Source organism: Chroicocephalus ridibundus, chromosome 15, assembly GCF_963924245.1.
Source record: "Chroicocephalus ridibundus chromosome 15, bChrRid1.1, whole genome shotgun sequence".
Lineage (NCBI taxonomy): Eukaryota > Metazoa > Chordata > Aves > Charadriiformes > Laridae > Chroicocephalus > Chroicocephalus ridibundus.
Window position 1 is genome coordinate 6,831,143 of NC_086298.1, and position 16,856 is coordinate 6,847,998.

At 51.5% G+C, this 16,856-nt stretch overlaps 1 protein-coding gene across 1 annotated transcript in view; it reads left to right on the top strand.

Moving 5' to 3' along the window:
• Positions 1-1,448: 1,448 nt before the first annotated feature.
• Positions 1,449-16,856, top strand: part of LOC134523841 (uncharacterized) — a 76,195-nt gene continuing 60,787 nt past the window's right edge. The window contains exon 1 of the mRNA XM_063353264.1: positions 1,449-1,594. Coding sequence (XP_063209334.1) covers positions 1,453-1,594 — 142 coding nt within the window. The 5' untranslated portion in view covers positions 1,449-1,452. The remainder of the gene's footprint in view (positions 1,595-16,856) is intronic.

Consider the following 16,856-nt stretch of genomic DNA (forward strand, 5'->3'; position numbering starts at 1 on the left):
CTAGCAGGGCTCAGGCTTTCTGAGACCTCTTCTGGAATAATGGTGTCTCTGATGTCTTCTGTTGATGGAGTCTCTAGTCCTCGGGTAGGCTGAGGGAACCCAAGTTTCTCCCTCTTGATGTCCTACGTGGGACTGATATGGCTTGCTTGCCCTGAAGGCTCCGTTCTCTGCCGGGCAGACCTCGGTGGTCATTTCCTGGGGTCCCGCCGTTCCCCTCGAAAGCCCTTGTTTTTGTCGTGCCGAAACAAGGCAGCGGGGGTCACGTTGTCCCCACTGGCTCTGCCCCTTGCGAAGAGGCATGCATGGTCGAAGAGACGGGGAACTCCGGCGTCTTGGTTCTCTATTTCCTCTGCTTGGACACAGCTGGGGTTTTATTTCCTGAGCGGCTGCAGCACATTGCACGGGCACTTTGAGCCCTCGGACTGATTTTGTAGGCGAGCGTGGGTATAGGGCCCTGATCTCCCCGTTCCTCCTGCTGCCACGCTCCCAAAGCCCTTGAGGGAAGGAGTTGGGGCTCCCTGTTTGCAGGGAACAAGAGTCCCGGCGCCGAGGCCGGGATGTGAAACAAGCCAAGCGTTTTGTTTTCTAGCTCCGTACATGGCAGCGTGGCTAAACGCAGAGGCAGATTTCAAGGCACGGTCGTTTAACTACACTGGGAAAGTCTGATTCCTGGCATGCTTATTTCACAGATTTTAGTTGCACATTTCCTGGGCAACAGTTTTGCAAATGTAATTCTGCAGGTAGGCTTTGGGGGGCCGAGGGTGGCGGGTGCAGCTGGGACGGCGCTGGCAGAACACATGCTAGCGAAGGCACACGAAAGACGCTTCTCCCTGCGCCTTGTGGGTTTGGTGTTGTTTTGTTTTCCCTCTTCAAATGAAGAGTCAGAAAACATCTGAGACCAATACCGGGAGAGAGTGGGAGGTAAGGGAGACTTTAAAGTCCTGGTCAAGTTAGTGGGAGCCTTTTCCTTGATGGATTATACGTTTGCTTTTGTAGCTTGGCTCTGCTTTGGAGGGAGCATGTTTGGCTCCCACTGTCGTCAGCAGACGCAAAGCTGGACCAAAGCGGCCCTGGGTGCAAGACAGACTCAGGATTCAGTTTTATCTCGTAATGGGCCCGTTGCCTGTTAGTGGGTCAAATTTTGGAGCTCTGACTCAGCTTGAACTTTCAGTGGCTTTTGCACCTGGAGATTTAAATATCTGTCTGCAGGGGAGGTGAACACCAAACGGCATCGCTAGCTGCAACTCCTTAAGATGTTACCTCCCCCTTTACCCCCTCCAGCTGTTTATTATTTCCCTCGCGCTGCTGCCTACCACCTCCACGGTGAGTCAGAAGAATGGGACATGAATGCTCCCACCTCAGCCGCTTCAGTACAAAGTCTGGCAGCAGCTTCCTTCCAGCTGCTGGGGAAAGGGGGTTTAGGCAAAGCTGCCAGTTTTTTGCCCAGGAGCCATGGAGCCCGAGAGCTGTTCCACCGATGCCGCGCCGGCAGCGGGAGCCTCCGGCACAAGGGAGCAGATGAACAAGCTGCCGGGGGTGGCAGCGGTGATGATAACATCTGGACCCACCCGAGGAGAGCGCATCTCCCGATGCTGTAAGTGCAGGGTTGGGACCTTTCGCTGCTGCGCTGCCTCTGCTCCCACTGAGTTCAGCAAGAGTTCAGGGCTCTCAGCTTCTCTCAGGAGCCGGGTCGTGCAAGCCGTCGGTGTTGGGTTTGATAGGAGCTGCGCCCCAGGGAGCGCACTGGGACTGCTGCCTGCCGGGCTGGGCGAGTCCCTTTGGGATGGCTCCTGCCAAGTTTGCAGATACAGCCTATTCCATTGCAAGAGGGAGTCAGTCCACTGGAACCAGCTGTTGAGCTGCAGAGCTCTTCTTGGGATGAGGGGGTGGCTACAAAGCCACAAATGGCCTTTAAAAAAAGAGGAGCTGTAAAAACCAGGGAGTCCTAGGGGAGCTGGAGCCTCCCCCCCTGCCCCTTTGCTGGCTGGTGGGGGCTGCGAGTGAAGCACCCCCATCACTTCACGCAGGGCTCCGTGGTGGAGAAAACATCGTCGCCTTGCCACAGCCAGGGAGGCATTGCTGCTCTGCCAGCTCCTTCTTCCCTCCCTTTCATCTCTCTTTCCTCCTCCCGTGGCCCCCTGCGTCTGTCGTTCTCACCCCCCCACCCCCCAGCCCCAATCCAGCTTGAAAATCTCAAGGCAAATCCTGCTAAATAGGGAGATTTTGCCCAGCTGCTTCCCTGCCCTCCCCAGTCTCTCGCTCCCTTTGCCGTTTCTGGCCTGCTGGGTTTTGCATTTCAGTTGTTATAAATAAAGCTCCAGGCACTGATTTGGGTATACAATGACACCTTGTGTTATTAGACAGCACAGGACAGACTTTGCGAGGGGAGCCTGCTCGCCCGCCCTCCCTCTCCGCCGCCGCTGCCTGCGGTCTGCGGGCAGCCTCACGCGCGGCTGCGGGGCGGCTGGCAGCAGGTGCTTCTGCCTCCCTGCCGGCTCCCGAAAATCACAGCCCCCAGGAAAAAAAAAAAAAAGGAAAAAACTAACAAAAAAAAACCCAACACAGAGGATCCCAGCCCCTGCTTGGACTCGGTTGCATTTAAAAATAGGTGGTGAGGGGAAGTTTTGCACTTCAAGAAGGGAAACGTGGTGGAGGGTGATGGGGAAAGTCTGGGTTCCTCTGGTTTTGTACCCCAAAAAAAGTGGCTGGGAAGTGTTTGCAGGGGTGAAGCCAGGGTTGTCACCCCTCACCTCAGCCCTGCTGGGGGGTGACCTGAGCTTGCCCCAAATTGCCCATCACCATGGTGCTGGGCAGGATTTCACCCTGCAGCCACGCTGCCCGTCCATTGTGCCCTGGGCAGAGATGGGGTCTGAGCATCCTTTCTGCCCTGGCTCATCTCATCACCACACTGCACCCTCAGCCCCTGGGAAGGGCTTTGTCCAGCAAAGGCCACCTCATGCCAGCTGCCCTCTTGTCTCTTCATCCCCTGGGGACTAGCGCTGGTTGGAGCGGGGGAAACTGAGGCAGACATTGAGCCCCATGTGCCCATTTTTGGCTTCTCCCTTGGCATTTTCTCCCTCACTTCAGTAGCAGCAGCGTGTGGGAGGGCAGCATCCACTGAGAAAGCGGGGGGAGGCAGCAAATAAATAGGGTGATGGCTTGCGAGGAGGTAAGGGGGCTTGGGATGAGGGCTCAGCCTTGCCTTGCCGACACTCAAGTGCTGCTCTGTTTTCTGAGATGAATCCTTATTTATTTTTCCCCACCTCAGCTTTAAATTGGAAAGGCAAATGGTGTGAATTTATGCTCAGGGCATCCAGCACTGATGTCCCTCAGCTTCAAAACGCAGTCGCCTAAGCTGGTCCTACCCAGCTCCATCGCTGCTCCCCTGGGGACCCCTTTGCACCGGGACCCGAGGGAGCTGTAAAGCTGAGATCTGGGGACAGGACCCTGGAGCAGCTCCTCTGAGCCATCTCCTGTGTTTCACCGCTCGTCTTCTCTCTGCAGGGAACTGGAGCTGGTCTCCAGGTGCCTGGGTTGTGGTGTCTTTGAGGCAGCGATTTAAAGGCAGACAAATAGAAGTCCAGCCTGCAGAATTAGGAAGCTGGCCCCTCATCAGGGCTGACTTGACTTACTCAGGTTGTTTTAATTCTTTTAAAGACTTTTGGACGTGGGTTTTTTTGGTCACTTTGCTACGTGCTTCTGATTATTACAATTTTGCATCACTTGAACCATGTCTGAGAAGTCAATGAAAATACTGAAGATGGAAAATTTCGTCTTGGAAACTGCTTTTGTGGGTTTTTGGTTTAATTGGGCTTTTCTTGTCACCTCTGGATTTGGGCTGTGAGGAAGGGGCACCCCAAATCTTCTTTCTAGCCGGACGAGTGGTCCTTCGCACTTGCTGGCTGTTGTCATGGCTGTTAAGGCAGGCTGGGATTGTTGCTTGCAAATTGCTGGTACAAATTCCTCCTGAGCAAAAACGTGTGATGGCGTTGGTGCCAGGGTAACTGCTGGTCTTCCATCTCCCCTTCTGCCCCACCTCTTGTAAAAGAAAAAACATGTAGTACATGGGGGGTTGTTTTTGTCGTCTTGTGTTCCCTCGGTTTGTGGAGATGCAGACTTAAGGAGAAAGTACTAAATACCCTCTTTTCGTGGTTTGTGATGCTCATGTTACTTTATAAGGTAAATAACCCAAACTATCCAACAAAATTCTGACGCTGTGCATTAATAAAGTAATGGAGATATTTAACGTATGCAGTAAAGCTGCTATTCCAGAGCCCTAGGCCTGCTTTAGTAGCTATAACAGGAGTGAATAAGATCTTTTCCTGCTTTTATTTATACACATATAATATCAAATATTACTGAGTTTTTGCTTGTTAATGTTAGCCAAAGGGGTTAAGAGAAATAAAAAGGGATTTTGCAAACATATCAGGGGAGAAAGAGCAAAAGTAGGCCCATTAATAAATGAGGGAGCTGAATTCAGCAATGATATTGAAGTGACTAAGTTACTGATCTGCTTTTAAAATCAGTCTCCGGTAAAATCAGTGGAGACAATTAGGAGACCTTGTCAGATACAATCATGGGCTCCCAAATAGAAAAGCAGCCCATGAGGGAATAGAGAGGCCAAGAGGAACAGGGGAATGAAGCCAGCGGCTCTTGAAGTTGGAGGAAAGGCTTCTGTTGAGTCCATGTATCTGGTGTCGGGATGTTGTGCTGGCTGGTCAGAGACAGTCGTGGTGCGGGAGCTTGCATCTCTCCTGGGACATAGGAGAAATGTGGGATGGGGTGGGAAAGCCTGGGGCAAGGGGGATGGAGGGAGAAAAATAGGTTGAGCTGAGCAATTTCCATCTGTTCAGGCGGTAGGAGTCTCTAGCGAAGGAATAGGGGTGGCACTGGGAGAGAGGTGGTGTTTAATGGCTCCCAGCAAGGCACCTGAAGTTAAACATTTGCTCCGGTGGTGTCTGAGGTGGTGCTGTAGGAGGTGGCAGGGCCGTGGGAGGGAGCATGGCATGGTATGCAGGACGGCTTGTCGTGGGTCTGAGCAGCCCAAGGGAACTCAATGGACACAACACTCCATGACCAGTTCCACCCAGTGCCTCCAGATGTCTCGCTGGAGATACCTGCAGCCATGGGTCAAAACGCTGCGGTGAGATGCTGTAAAGGAAAGATGTAGGTGAGCAGGTGTAGACTGGGTGATGGGGAGCACCCAGCATCCCTCCAAGGGTCTGACTGCAGGCCCAGCTTCATTTAGCAGGTCACATCCTCTGTCGTGGGATTTTGCTCAGTATGGTCCATGTCGCTCTTGACAGCCCTCTCCCAGATCACGGTGAACGTGTTCATTAGATGCAGAAAGGCAGAGAAACCAAAAATACCAAGGAGGAAAGAAACACAGAGAAAGCCTGGGAAGATCAGCTGTAAGAGGGCAGAAGTAACCATGCGACCTGGAAAACGGCAAGTGCACGTAACTGCAGCAGAGATCCAGAGGGAAAGAGCTTCTTGCAGAACAGCTGAAAAGCTGAAAGACTTGGAATATATGTCACTAAAGGACTGGAGAATGCAATGTCGGAAGCACTGGTCGGAATTGTATTGGTGAGGACTGAATCCAGCTATGGTCACAGAAAGGCTAAAACCTTCTGTTGTGCATATCTTCTGTAAGTGTAAGATCTGCCTTTTGATATTTTTTGGGCAACAGATGCTGAGGCCACGTGTCAGACAGCCCTGGAGACACTACCCTGGTTCTTTCTCTCTGGCTCGTGCTCACAGCACTGTTTTCCAGTGCCCAAGCCTGGGTGCTGCAATGACATTCGAGTGTAAACCCGCTGGGAAGGGATTTGGAGAAAAGCACTGCAATGACATGGAGCCTGAGGGATAAATGTGGGAGGAGAGGTTAAAAGAGTTAAGGTCCTGGATTCTGCTGGTGGCTTTGCAGGGGTGTCCAGGATGCGAGAGAACAACTGCAGCCCTGGGTGCAGTCCTTGGTTAAATGATGTGTGTCAGAGACTGTCATCGTTCTCTATAAGAGGGTGTAAACGCAAGGAAAGAGGCTTGGGGGGTACCCAGTCTTTAATATTTCAAGCTGAGGTGGGAATGATATGATGGAATCACACAAAGGAGAATGAAGACTGAATAGTGTTTTTAAAAAAGAAAAAACCACAACCAAACGAGCCAGCAGCAAGGAAGCGACTCTCAAACGAAAGGCTGGCAGTGCCAGGTTTGAATTGTTTAAAACACAATTATGTGAAGCTCTCAGATTTACAGACGCTTTGCAGGAACCTGGTGAAGGGGTAGGTTTGCACCAGCCTTTTCTCATTGCTTGCCCTGAATTCCTTTGGCTAAACTTGTTGGCATCGGAGGAATTGGTTCTCACGGAGCTCAGCCAGGGCTTGCGTCTGTGCAGAAGGTGGCAAAGCTCCTCTGGAGCCCGACTCCTCCTCGATGGGAGGCAGGTTGGTTGGTTGGTTCATTTATTTATTTTGGTGCAGAAGGATGGGGTTTGGGGATCTGAGCTTGATTCATACCTTGTGGGCTGTTAAGTAAATAGCAAAATCTCTGTTTTTCAGCTCTGTAACGGGGATGATAACCTTCCCCTCCGTGCTCTCTGTTCTGTCATCCCCCGGTCTCATCCAGTGTCCTCTCCTGGGAGCTAGCATGGCTCCTGCTCCCCTGGTTGTGTGTTAGATTGACCTTCAGGTTAGGAGCTGTGGGAGGGGAAAGCTGGGACAATGGAACTCAGGTCCCTGCAAAATCTTTGCTCCTACTAACTGCCCAAAACCACCTGTTGAAAGTATTTACAGGCTGCTGGATAAGCTGCTTCTGAGTGTTGTGTGCTTTTATTTGTTACAAAATTTCAAGGAGGTCAATCGCTGGTGAGCTTTGAAGAGATACCCCTGGACATGTAAAACCATGGAGGGATAATTTCTTGATTATTTTTCTAAATGCCGTTGTGACTAAGAAGACCCTTAGAAGCATAGCAAGGCAAGCGGTCTGTTCTCTGCATGTATGAGACATAATTATGATTCCCGTGTGGCCAGGGCCGGGTCCAAGGTGGCCAGTGCTGGGGTGAGCGTTAGAGAAGTGTTTGTGGTGTCTGCGAGATGCACCAGCCCCAGCTCTGCTGGCTTTTACTGGAGTCTCATAGAGATTGCAACTGCTACATTCAACTCTTCCTCAGCTTTATCCCATCCCTGCTCCTCTCCTTTCTCTTCAGCTATTTATTTAGCACATTTTATTATGTGGCTTCCCTGCATGCAGGTTTCCTTTCTCTGCTCTGTGCAAACACTTTTCACTCGCTTAAAGTCCCCGAGCTGCACCCTGTGGCCCACAGTCGGCGTTGCCCATGGTGAGTTTGGCCACCATGCTGTAGTTCCGACAGCCAGCCCGTTCCTTGAGTGTCACTTCTCAGGCTCAGTGCCTTTTTTCCCCCCCATCACGTGACTAAAGTTTGTGTGAATCTGTTCTGGTTTAAATCTAAAATATGCATTTGAGAGAGAGGAGGGGAGAGAGGCATGCAGACCTCACCCCTCAAAGCCCAACCCATCCCCACTCTCAGGCTCCTTCCAAAAGGAAAGGCAGACAAGAAGAACCTGATCCCTGTTTCTTCCAAGTCTCAGGATTTACAACCAGCCTTTTGGGCTGCTCTTTGGAGGTGGGCTGCCCCATGGGGCTGAACTTCTGGAGGATACAAATTTCTAGCGGTTTGCACACCTTGCCTTCTCCCCAAAGCCACCACAGCAGCTCATGGAGGAGAACAGCATGTTGGTCTCAGTGGCACCACACACACTTCGTCTGGTGTGTGCCCATTTTAGGGGTTGGAAGTGTCAACCGAGCTTTGTCTTTGCCTGGCTGACCTGCCTCCACTGCCTGCCCTCCCGGCTTTGTCTCCTCTTTCTGGGTTGCGCTGCATGGCTAACCAGGAAAGCCACCCACCTCTGCAAGATGACAAACCCTGGACTTTCAAAGCCACTATCACATGGCTGAACTTTGCCAGATTTGGCCCCTTTTCTCTTGTCTGGGACCTGGCTGGTTGTGCATGACCTGGAGATGTCCCCAGGAGAAAGTATCCAGCTCCCCTACAAAGGGATATGTAGCTCTTTATGTCTCATTTGAGTTTCCCATTTAAAAACCTCTCTCTTCCAGAGGAGACAAATTCCCCGGGTGGCCCCAAAGGAGCCACCGTGGTGGGGACCTGTGCAGGAGTCCCACCAGGAGCCCAGCGCCTGCCCAGCTGGCCACCCCACGCTGCTCCCTGCTCCAGCCCGGCTGAGACGGGAGCTGGCTGGTGAGCCGGGGAAAAAAGAGGCTGCAGCAAAAGATGGAACAAACAGAATTTTTTTTTGCATCTAGAGGGGGAAGCACAGAGCTAAAAATAAAACGGGAAGATCAGTATCTGTCAGGCTGACGGCGGATTGGCTCTTTGGAAATGCATGTAATTACCAGGCTGTAGGTAGACATTTGCATGGAGCGAATAGCAAGCTACTGAGACAAGGTTACGCTTTAACCTTTAAGTCCCGAATCTGCTGGAAAACTAAGACAGAACTGCAGGAAATTAACTTAAATTAATAGAGTTGCGGTGACTGTGCCACATGTTACTTTGGTGTGTGTCACTTCACAGCACAGAGTGTCTTGCTGCCCCTGTGCCCCGGCTCCTGGAGGAGGGAGATGCTTTGGAAGCGAGTTTGGCATGCGTGGATCTCCTCCCTCATTTGGGGACTCAACTTGACGGGAGAGGAGCGGTGGCTTTTTGTGGTCCATGAGCTTTCCTCCTTATCAGTTTCTGAGTTGGCAGTCTCCAAAGGGTTTGAAGGAATTTGAGCAAAGGGACCTGTCCTAGCAGAAGCTGCGGTATTGGGTGCAGGTGAAATCCAGCTGTTCTGCTCCATGGCTCCTGGCTGGGAGGGCCAGGGAGGGGACGTGGTCAGGGGAACGGATGGATGGATGTAGAAGTCTGCAGGCACTATTCAGTGCTGAAATCCTACACATTAGAGCAAGGATGGTCCCTTTGTGCGTGTTCGTGCGTGTGCAGCATCTAACACTGTGGTTGCAGAACTGGTCCAGTGAAAAACATACAGAGGAACCAAAAATGTGCCTGTATGCTCCCACTCTGAGCTCCCATCGATGTTCCTGATGCTTTTGGCTTCCATGCTACCTGCTTACCCCGAGGAGAGCTTACTCTTGCTGCTGCCCATCATCCCTGGGTCAGGCAGCACCGTAGGGCAGGGGCAGTCAGGGGATGTGTGGTGGTGGGAGGAGAGAGACTCCTCACCAGGAGGAGAGATGGAGATGCCATGGGCGTGTTTCTCATTCCCAGCTGGCCCAACCACTAGAGCCGCTGCTGCTGTGGGATGCAGGTATGAGCAGCTGAGTCAGGCTGAGGATGGAGGGGAAGCAGGTTGGAAAACATGAGGCTGTGAAGCCAGCAGTGACACCTTGCCTTCTATTGTCTGCATGCTGCCTCGATCTATGGGTGTGGTTTGGAGAATCCCAATTTTTCTGGACTCTTTGCTAGCTGTGGTGACCAGGAAATGCTTGTTTCCAAAAATGCTCCAGCTTGGGCACAATTTTGTCCACTGTATCGATGCCGTTGCTTGGCTCAAGCTGACTGTGCTTCTGTGCCTTGTAGCAGAAGCTGAAAGTAGAAACAGTGTGGTGGGACCAGCTGGTGCAGAGCATGACCGCTCACCTCCCCAAAGGGCTAGGCCACCGGCAGCTCAAGCTGCTCCATTGGCTCCCCATCAGCTTCTGAATCCAATTTAAGGCTCTGGCCCTAATCTTCAAAGCAACTAATGGAGGAAGTGCCAATGGCATCAAAGGCTGAATTTTGTTCTGTGAGAACTGCTCCTCTGAGACAGTCCAGAGCTTGAAGGCTGGGATGAAACCTAGGAGAGCAATCTCAGCTGGCCGGGATGTGGCAAGGGTGGACAGTGGTCAGGGCTGTTGGCCCAGATTCTGGGATTTTGGGGTTGTTCTTTGCTCTAGGTGATGTTGGACCCAGGTTCAGGTGTCTGAACACCATGAAATCTTCAAACCTGGTGCTTTGAGGAGTTTATGCAGAAGGAAGCTGGGGCTTTGTCTCTGCCTCTGGTGACCCATATGTGAAACACAGATAAGTGCTGCCTCACTTGTTGGGGCAGTCGGAGGGCAAGCACGTTGGGGGACTGTGAGACCTGTGAATTTGGTGGCAGCCTAGGACGTACTTTAGGCATGAGAGGGAGTAGTCTTCTGGGTGAGGCTGGGCAAATCTACACGGTGCTTGTTGTTAGGGAACAACCCATCCTCTTCTGCGTGCTTTTTTAGCAAATGAAGGGACCTTCATCCCTCTAGCCAGCATCAAACCCACCAGGTACTTGACCCCCAAAGGCAGCACTGCTAGAGACTGTGCAAAGCCTGAGGGATGCTGTAACATCAGACGTGGAAGGTGCTTGCATGCTCCAGAAGCAACCTGGGATAAAGCCCAAAGTCTTTTTGCCTGGGTTTTGGGAGGTGGATGATCGAATTGCGGTGATCAAGGCGCAAGGCTTGACTCTCCATGGTTTGAGTCCCTTTCATGCTTCTATCTGCTGAAAAAAAAAAAAGTTAAAATAGATGTACGTCAGCTTAGGGGAAGTTCTGCTTTACGACTTCTTTACAATAAGAGCATTGTGTAAAAGGGACATGAGGTTCAGATCTGCCATTGTGTTTTGTTTGTAACTCCAGCTGAGTCACTTGCCTACCTGGACCTGTGTCGGAGTGGGGACTGAGGCAGCTTCATGCGTTGATGGTATCGTTGTCTTCAAGTTGTCCTGGAGTCAGATTGTGGAAAACTTTCCCTGCCCAAAGAGCACCCCACGCACCGAGCTCTTTGGAAATCTTGCTTTGATGGTTTCTTCCCCACCTTTTTGGAAATCCCCCTCTTAGATGCCTTCCTGTTTGAACTCATTGTTTTTTCCAGCCCTTCAGCCAGTGGTGTTTTTAACTCAGGGTGCAGCCTAGGAAAAAAAACCTGGAACACCCTGTCTTAACTACAGGCTTCTCCTGCATGCAACATAGACAGACCTTGAAGAAAGCCAGTTGTGCCCAAAATTCAGCCTGTTGTTTTTCCGGCTCTGTCAGTTGTCCTGATAAAAGCTATGGCTTCTCCCTGCAAACTCTGTTTGCCTCTGATCCGTGCTCTTTTTTTTTTTTTTTGGAGGTCGGTTCCTCATCAGTAAGCGGAAAGCAAGAGCCCTTCCCTCATTACAGCAGCGCAAGGCAGAATTTAAGGCGGTCGGATCTTTTGGAGGAGGAGAAGGGAAGTCTGAAGCAGTTTTTGGAGAGAGAGAGGTGCCGGCAGCAGGAATGGCCACCGGATTTCCAGTGTGCCTTTGCTGAGCATGCATGAGGAAAGGTTTGTCGCTGTCACTTGTCCCTCAGTTGTAAAAGGCTGCTTGTTCCCACGGGCTTTACCGTCTTTTTGTCACCTCCTTCTGAGGTTCTTTCTTTTGTCGACTGCTTGTGAAATCCCAGGGGAACTGAATTGTCCCTGGAGCCCCAGCCACGAGGTAGTGCCCCAGGACGCAGGGGGACAGCGGAGGCAGCTCCTGCTCTGCTCTCTCCATGGCTCCTCACACGCAGAAGGATGAACTGCTCGTGAAGCAGCTCTGGAAACGCTGCCTTTCACGGTGCGGTGGTTTGAAGCACCTTCCAATTGCCTTTAAATGCCACGCTGTCAACTTGATGTGGGCAGTCCCTGCGGTCTGGTGTGCCCATATCTACCTGAAGTAGCTTTAAATTAGTCTTGGTAGCAGGGCATAAAGGACTGGCCACATTGGTTAAGATTAGGTCTACCGAGCTCTGTCCCTCTTGGAGGGAAGGTGCTGAGGATCTTCCCTTCACTATTGCCCATCTCCAGCAACATCCACCCAGAAACCTTCAGAGTAAGGTGCCACACCTGCAACTTTGTGTTAAAATAGCCATGATGGTTCTATTCTTGGTGGCTGTGGCACTTGCTTCCTTTAACCGCCGGGTGCCCACGGTGCGGTGCAGCCCTCACCATCCTGCGTGACGTGTCCCCGGCTTCTTGGCTGGGCTTTGCATTTCCCCACCGCGCTCTACCTGTGGCCTCACTGCAGCTGCACCAGGCTGTGCTCTGCATGTTCCCATTGTTAAATCAAGCTAGCTACCAGGTTCAAGTGCCACCACTTTAAACCCGTGCCTCGACGAGCCTGGGAAAGCTGGGAGTGCTGTGAAAGCCCAGCTGCCTTTGAAGCACCAAGCGCTTGGGCTGGTCTCGTGTTGGGCGTTCTTGCAACTTTGACGCAACGCTACATTTTTGTTTTTGTGGAAATGAACCAGAAGAATGAGGGGAAGTGCTTACAAACTCATTTTTAATGAAGATCCTGACGTGCGGACAGATCCTTTGTCCAGATACGAACGTATTTATGCCGGTGGCACCTTGCCATTCATACGGCGACGTACACATTTTGTAACGTGATAGCAGTGTATACAAGTCAGGCTTGAGTACAAAGGAGTGAGAGATCAGGGTTTGGCCTTTCCTTCCCCTGTTCTTCATGGGGTTGCACTGGCTGATACCAGCTGAGGAGAAGGTGCCTTTATTTTTCTTTGATTTTTTTTTTTTTTTTTTTTGTTAGAGGAACAGTAAGCTTGAGTACTCGGTATTGGTTTTATACCCGCAGGACCATTGCATTAGGGGTGCCTGTTGCACAGCGCCTGGTGCGATGAAACCCTGAGCTTTGCTGCAGTCAAGATGTTGGAAAGAGGATGAAAATCCCAGCTTTCATCTTTTGTCACAAATAGTATCTGAAGGAATTTGTACTATTTTTACTGTTTGTTTTTGTTTCTCCCCTCCCCTTTTAACTATGCACCTTAGCATTTTCTGCGGGCCCTGTCACTGGGATATCTCCACTTGGACTTTGAAACAGATGACTCAGCTTTCATGGTTGTTTAGAATAGTTTTAAGTTATTTTTGCTATCCAGCCCCATTTTCTATCATCATGCTGCAATTGCTGGAGTGCCTGCTCTGCAGGGGAACACTTGGTTCTTTTAAACAAATGGTTTCCTCTGGAATTAAAAAAAATAGTTTATGGAAACATTTCTGTGGGGCTTTGATTATTAATTTATTATGAAGGCTCTAATTCTATTTTATAAAAAATACGAGATCTTAATTTTAGAAAACCTAAATTTGGAGGCAACTTTTGAACCGAGGCCGTTTCTTTAACACGGACTTTGGTGTGTGCGTATGTGTGTGTGTTTCTTTTTAAAAGGCAAATCTGCCTTCCGCTGGCGCTGCGCTATGTGGTTAATCCTGTTGGGCCTGATCTGATCGGACTGGCGCTGGAGCGAACCGAGCGGAGCTGAACATCGGTGTGGGAGATGCGATCTCCGCTGGGAGGGCAGAGTGGCCCCGGGGCTGGTGGGGCTGGCTGACAGCCCCTGCCCCAGAGCTGCTGCTCGCTCTGCCTGCTGAAGCCGTGGGCTCAGCCCTGGCTTTCAGTGATCCTACCTGGGCTGGAAAAAAAAAGTGTTCGCTATCATGTTGGATCCATAAATGCGACTTTTAAGCTGTTGCAACTGTGTCTGGAGACTGCTCGGACCAAGCCGATTTCCAACTGGGGTGGTGCAGCCCTACCCAGGGCGTTTTTAGTCCGTTCACACAGGTTGAAGTAACACCTGGTTGCTGTTTTTTCAGAGCTGAGGTGTGCTGGTACCTGCTCTGGAGGTGACGTGCCACCACCTCCTGCCCTGGCTCTCGGGGACCAGTGTGCTGGCTCTGCCTTCAGGGGGAGAGATCAAGAGAAACCAGGCTGAGATAGGGGCCAGGGAAAGCCAGGACCAGAGAGTGTTGAACCAGCTCTTGACTGGTGCAAGTGCCCCAGTGCAAAGTCCTGCCTTTGAGTCGTGGGGGGATTCACACACACAGATCCAAGGGCAAACCTCGCCTCAAGGGATTTCTCCTCTGCTGGTGTTGATGAGAAACCCTCCTTGCCACCACGATTTTAAGTGCTGTGAATGGAAAAGCTCCATGTGCCCCCTCCCTGTGGTGCAGAATAAGCCTTGCCAGGCTGTGGCTGTCCCTGGGTCCCCCACAGGACCCTGGTGAGACCGTCTTCCAGGGCATGGGTCTCCCAGGGGCTGACCCCGAGTGGAGGGGTACCTGGGGCACCAGGGAGGGCTCCGCGTCGCCTGGGGCTGTGCTGGCTGCTGGGAGGTTGATGGCTTTTGGCCAGGGGTGAGGGTTGTCCCCAGCCTCCCTGTTGGGCCATGGGAAGGGGAAGAGGAGGGCTGCGTTCCCAGGGATTTTTTAGGCTATTGCTGGGATTTTTTTTTAGGGAGGGAGTGATGCAGCATTTGGATGCTTGGCCTTAGGGTGGATTCCTCTCTCCCGCTGCCTCCTAGCTCTCGAGGAGCCTCTTGGCTGTAGCGTGGAAGGGGTTAAGGCTTCCTCGCTAGCCTGGGAGCTGCTGCTGGCTGCTTCGTTCCCCTTCCGGGGCTGCCGGGCTGAGGTTTGCTGGTATGTGTGCAATGCGGCGCCGGCCGGCCGAGAGCACCCAGCCCTCGCCGGAGCCTTGCGAGAGCCTTCCCGGCACGACCTCCCCTCCCCTGGCTCGTTCCTTCAGCGCTGAGTGATGGGGCTGGGGATCAGGGACCTGCTGGGGGAGCAAAACCAGGGGCTGGAGGAGATCGGTGGGAAAAGAACCGAGCTGCAAAGCCTGAGCTCCACTGAGACGCTTGCCCAAGACGCTCTTACACAGGGGAGTGTCTCTGGGCACGTCCCTTTGCCAGCCCAAGGTTTTGTAGCTCGTCTGTGCCCACGTCTTTGCCTCTGCGATGCCACGGGCTGGAGCTGGGGGGGTGGCAAAGGGCTTTGGCCACTCCCGTGGGGTTAGAACTGACAGAGAGCAGTGTTTCAGGCAGGCTCCCGCTTTCCAGGGTGGAGGAGAGGGTTTAGTGCAGACACAGGCAGGAGCTGGAAAACTGCAGCAACAGCAGTAGTATTCAAGCTGAAACATAGCGAGAAGCCTTAGAGGGAGATGCAGACTTGGAGGGAGATGCAGATTGCCTGGAGTTCTCTCTGCAACAAAAATTTATGTCCTTTATATAACTGGGGAAAAGCAAACAAAGAAACTTGTCTCCAAGTGGGAACACGGTGTCACTGGGAGAAATCCCGCAGCAAGAGCGAGACCTCCAATTCACTCTCAGGGCTATTAACTCTTTGGCAGAAGGGCAATGCTTTTATTGCTAAATTTTTGGATAAATGGTCCTTGAATATTCCTGAAAAATTGTGCATGTGGGTTGCCTAATTTAGGCAAATGGCAGGAATAATTTCTTGCTCTGGAGATTTTTGGGGTTCAGTCGGGCTGCTTCTGCCCAGGGCAGGGATTGCTCCTGCCTTTGCCGTGCTCCCCCCACACTCTCCCACCAGCCAAAACGCTTGCTGTCGCTGAAGGACTGTGCTTTGCCTTTGATCTTCTGCAGCACCGCCGTTGACGTTGTCAGGAACCGTCTTGCAGACCAAGGCTGTTCTATGGTGCTAATTTTGTAGTCTCAGATAACGGAGCCTCTCTAAAAATGTCATCTGGGGCCATTTGTGGGGTGAGGTTGACATCGCTGACTACTGCTGGGATGCGTGTCCTGCACGTGGGAGGTGGCACGCTGTGTCGCTGGGGAAGCTCGTGGACAAGTTTCTCAGAAAAAGAATTCCCATTTTTCTACTGTCTCTTGAACTATCCCAAACTGACAAAGAAAGTCCTTGGCCCTTGGTTGCTCCAGGCTATCAGGCTCGTGCCAAAATAAGATCAGTCAAAAGGGAATAAATGTGTTGGGGGGTGTTTTTGGATTATGGCTACACCATAACTTTCTTATTAACTCAAATTAAGTTAAAAAAGGAAATTGATTTAACCAAGGGAGGTGTTTCGGATGCCAGTGGCAATAGACTTGATTGTGGTTTTTTTTTCTTTCTCTGCACAGGCAATTATCAAATTAATCTCCTTTGATATGAGCCTAATATCAACACAATCACTAATATATTTATACTTACCCAATGACAGCTATTCAATAAGTTGGTTTTCTGTTGTTTTTGTCGAACTCCACTTTCTTTTGCCTTCATGTTTCTCTGGCGAGGCAGGGGGCCAGTTTTTGGGTGGAAGTCCCTGGGCTCCCTCTTTGAGATTCTCACCACTGCCCTTTCATGGGGGGCATTGCTATTGCAAAAAAATTAAATCGGAACATAATTAACAGCCCCGAATGTTTCTGAATTGTCACTTGCTATTGGGAACAGGGCCACTCTTGTGCAGGGCGCTGTAGAAACAACCGTGTGTGGATGAACCAACCCTCCCCAGATCATTTGTTCCTGTAAATCCCCGGCAGCTGAGGCAGAGGGGTAGGATTGCGTGGTGTAGAAGGAAGCCAACAGCTCAGCTGGTGCCCATTGCCACTGTAGTCTTACTTTGTTTTTTCTTTCTTTTTTTTACCCTTTCTTTAAGGGAATAGGGCCTCCATGATCCAGCCTGTGCATGTGTGCGTACGTGTCTCTCTTGCTCTCTCCATTTGTTCCCGCCTCCCCCTGTTTTTTGCCCAGCGACGAGTTTCAATTACGTTTGGCTGAAGGGTAGAGCTCTCGTACGGCTCCCGCAAGTCTTGTGAAAATGGGTGGGTGGGTAAAGAGGAGAGAGTCAAGCGTTTGATAGCTGCATGGGAACTCAACCCTTATGAGACACCAGAGAATCCACATTGGAAAGGCTACTGGGAAGCCCCTTTCAATTCCCTTCCCACCCTGAGAGTGCCTTGTTTGGAGGGGCCGGAGGGTGGTAGAGAACCAGAAGACAGTTAAACGCTGCCTCGCTACCCCGGGCTTGGTAGACCCAGAAGAAGTGATGTCTCTGGGC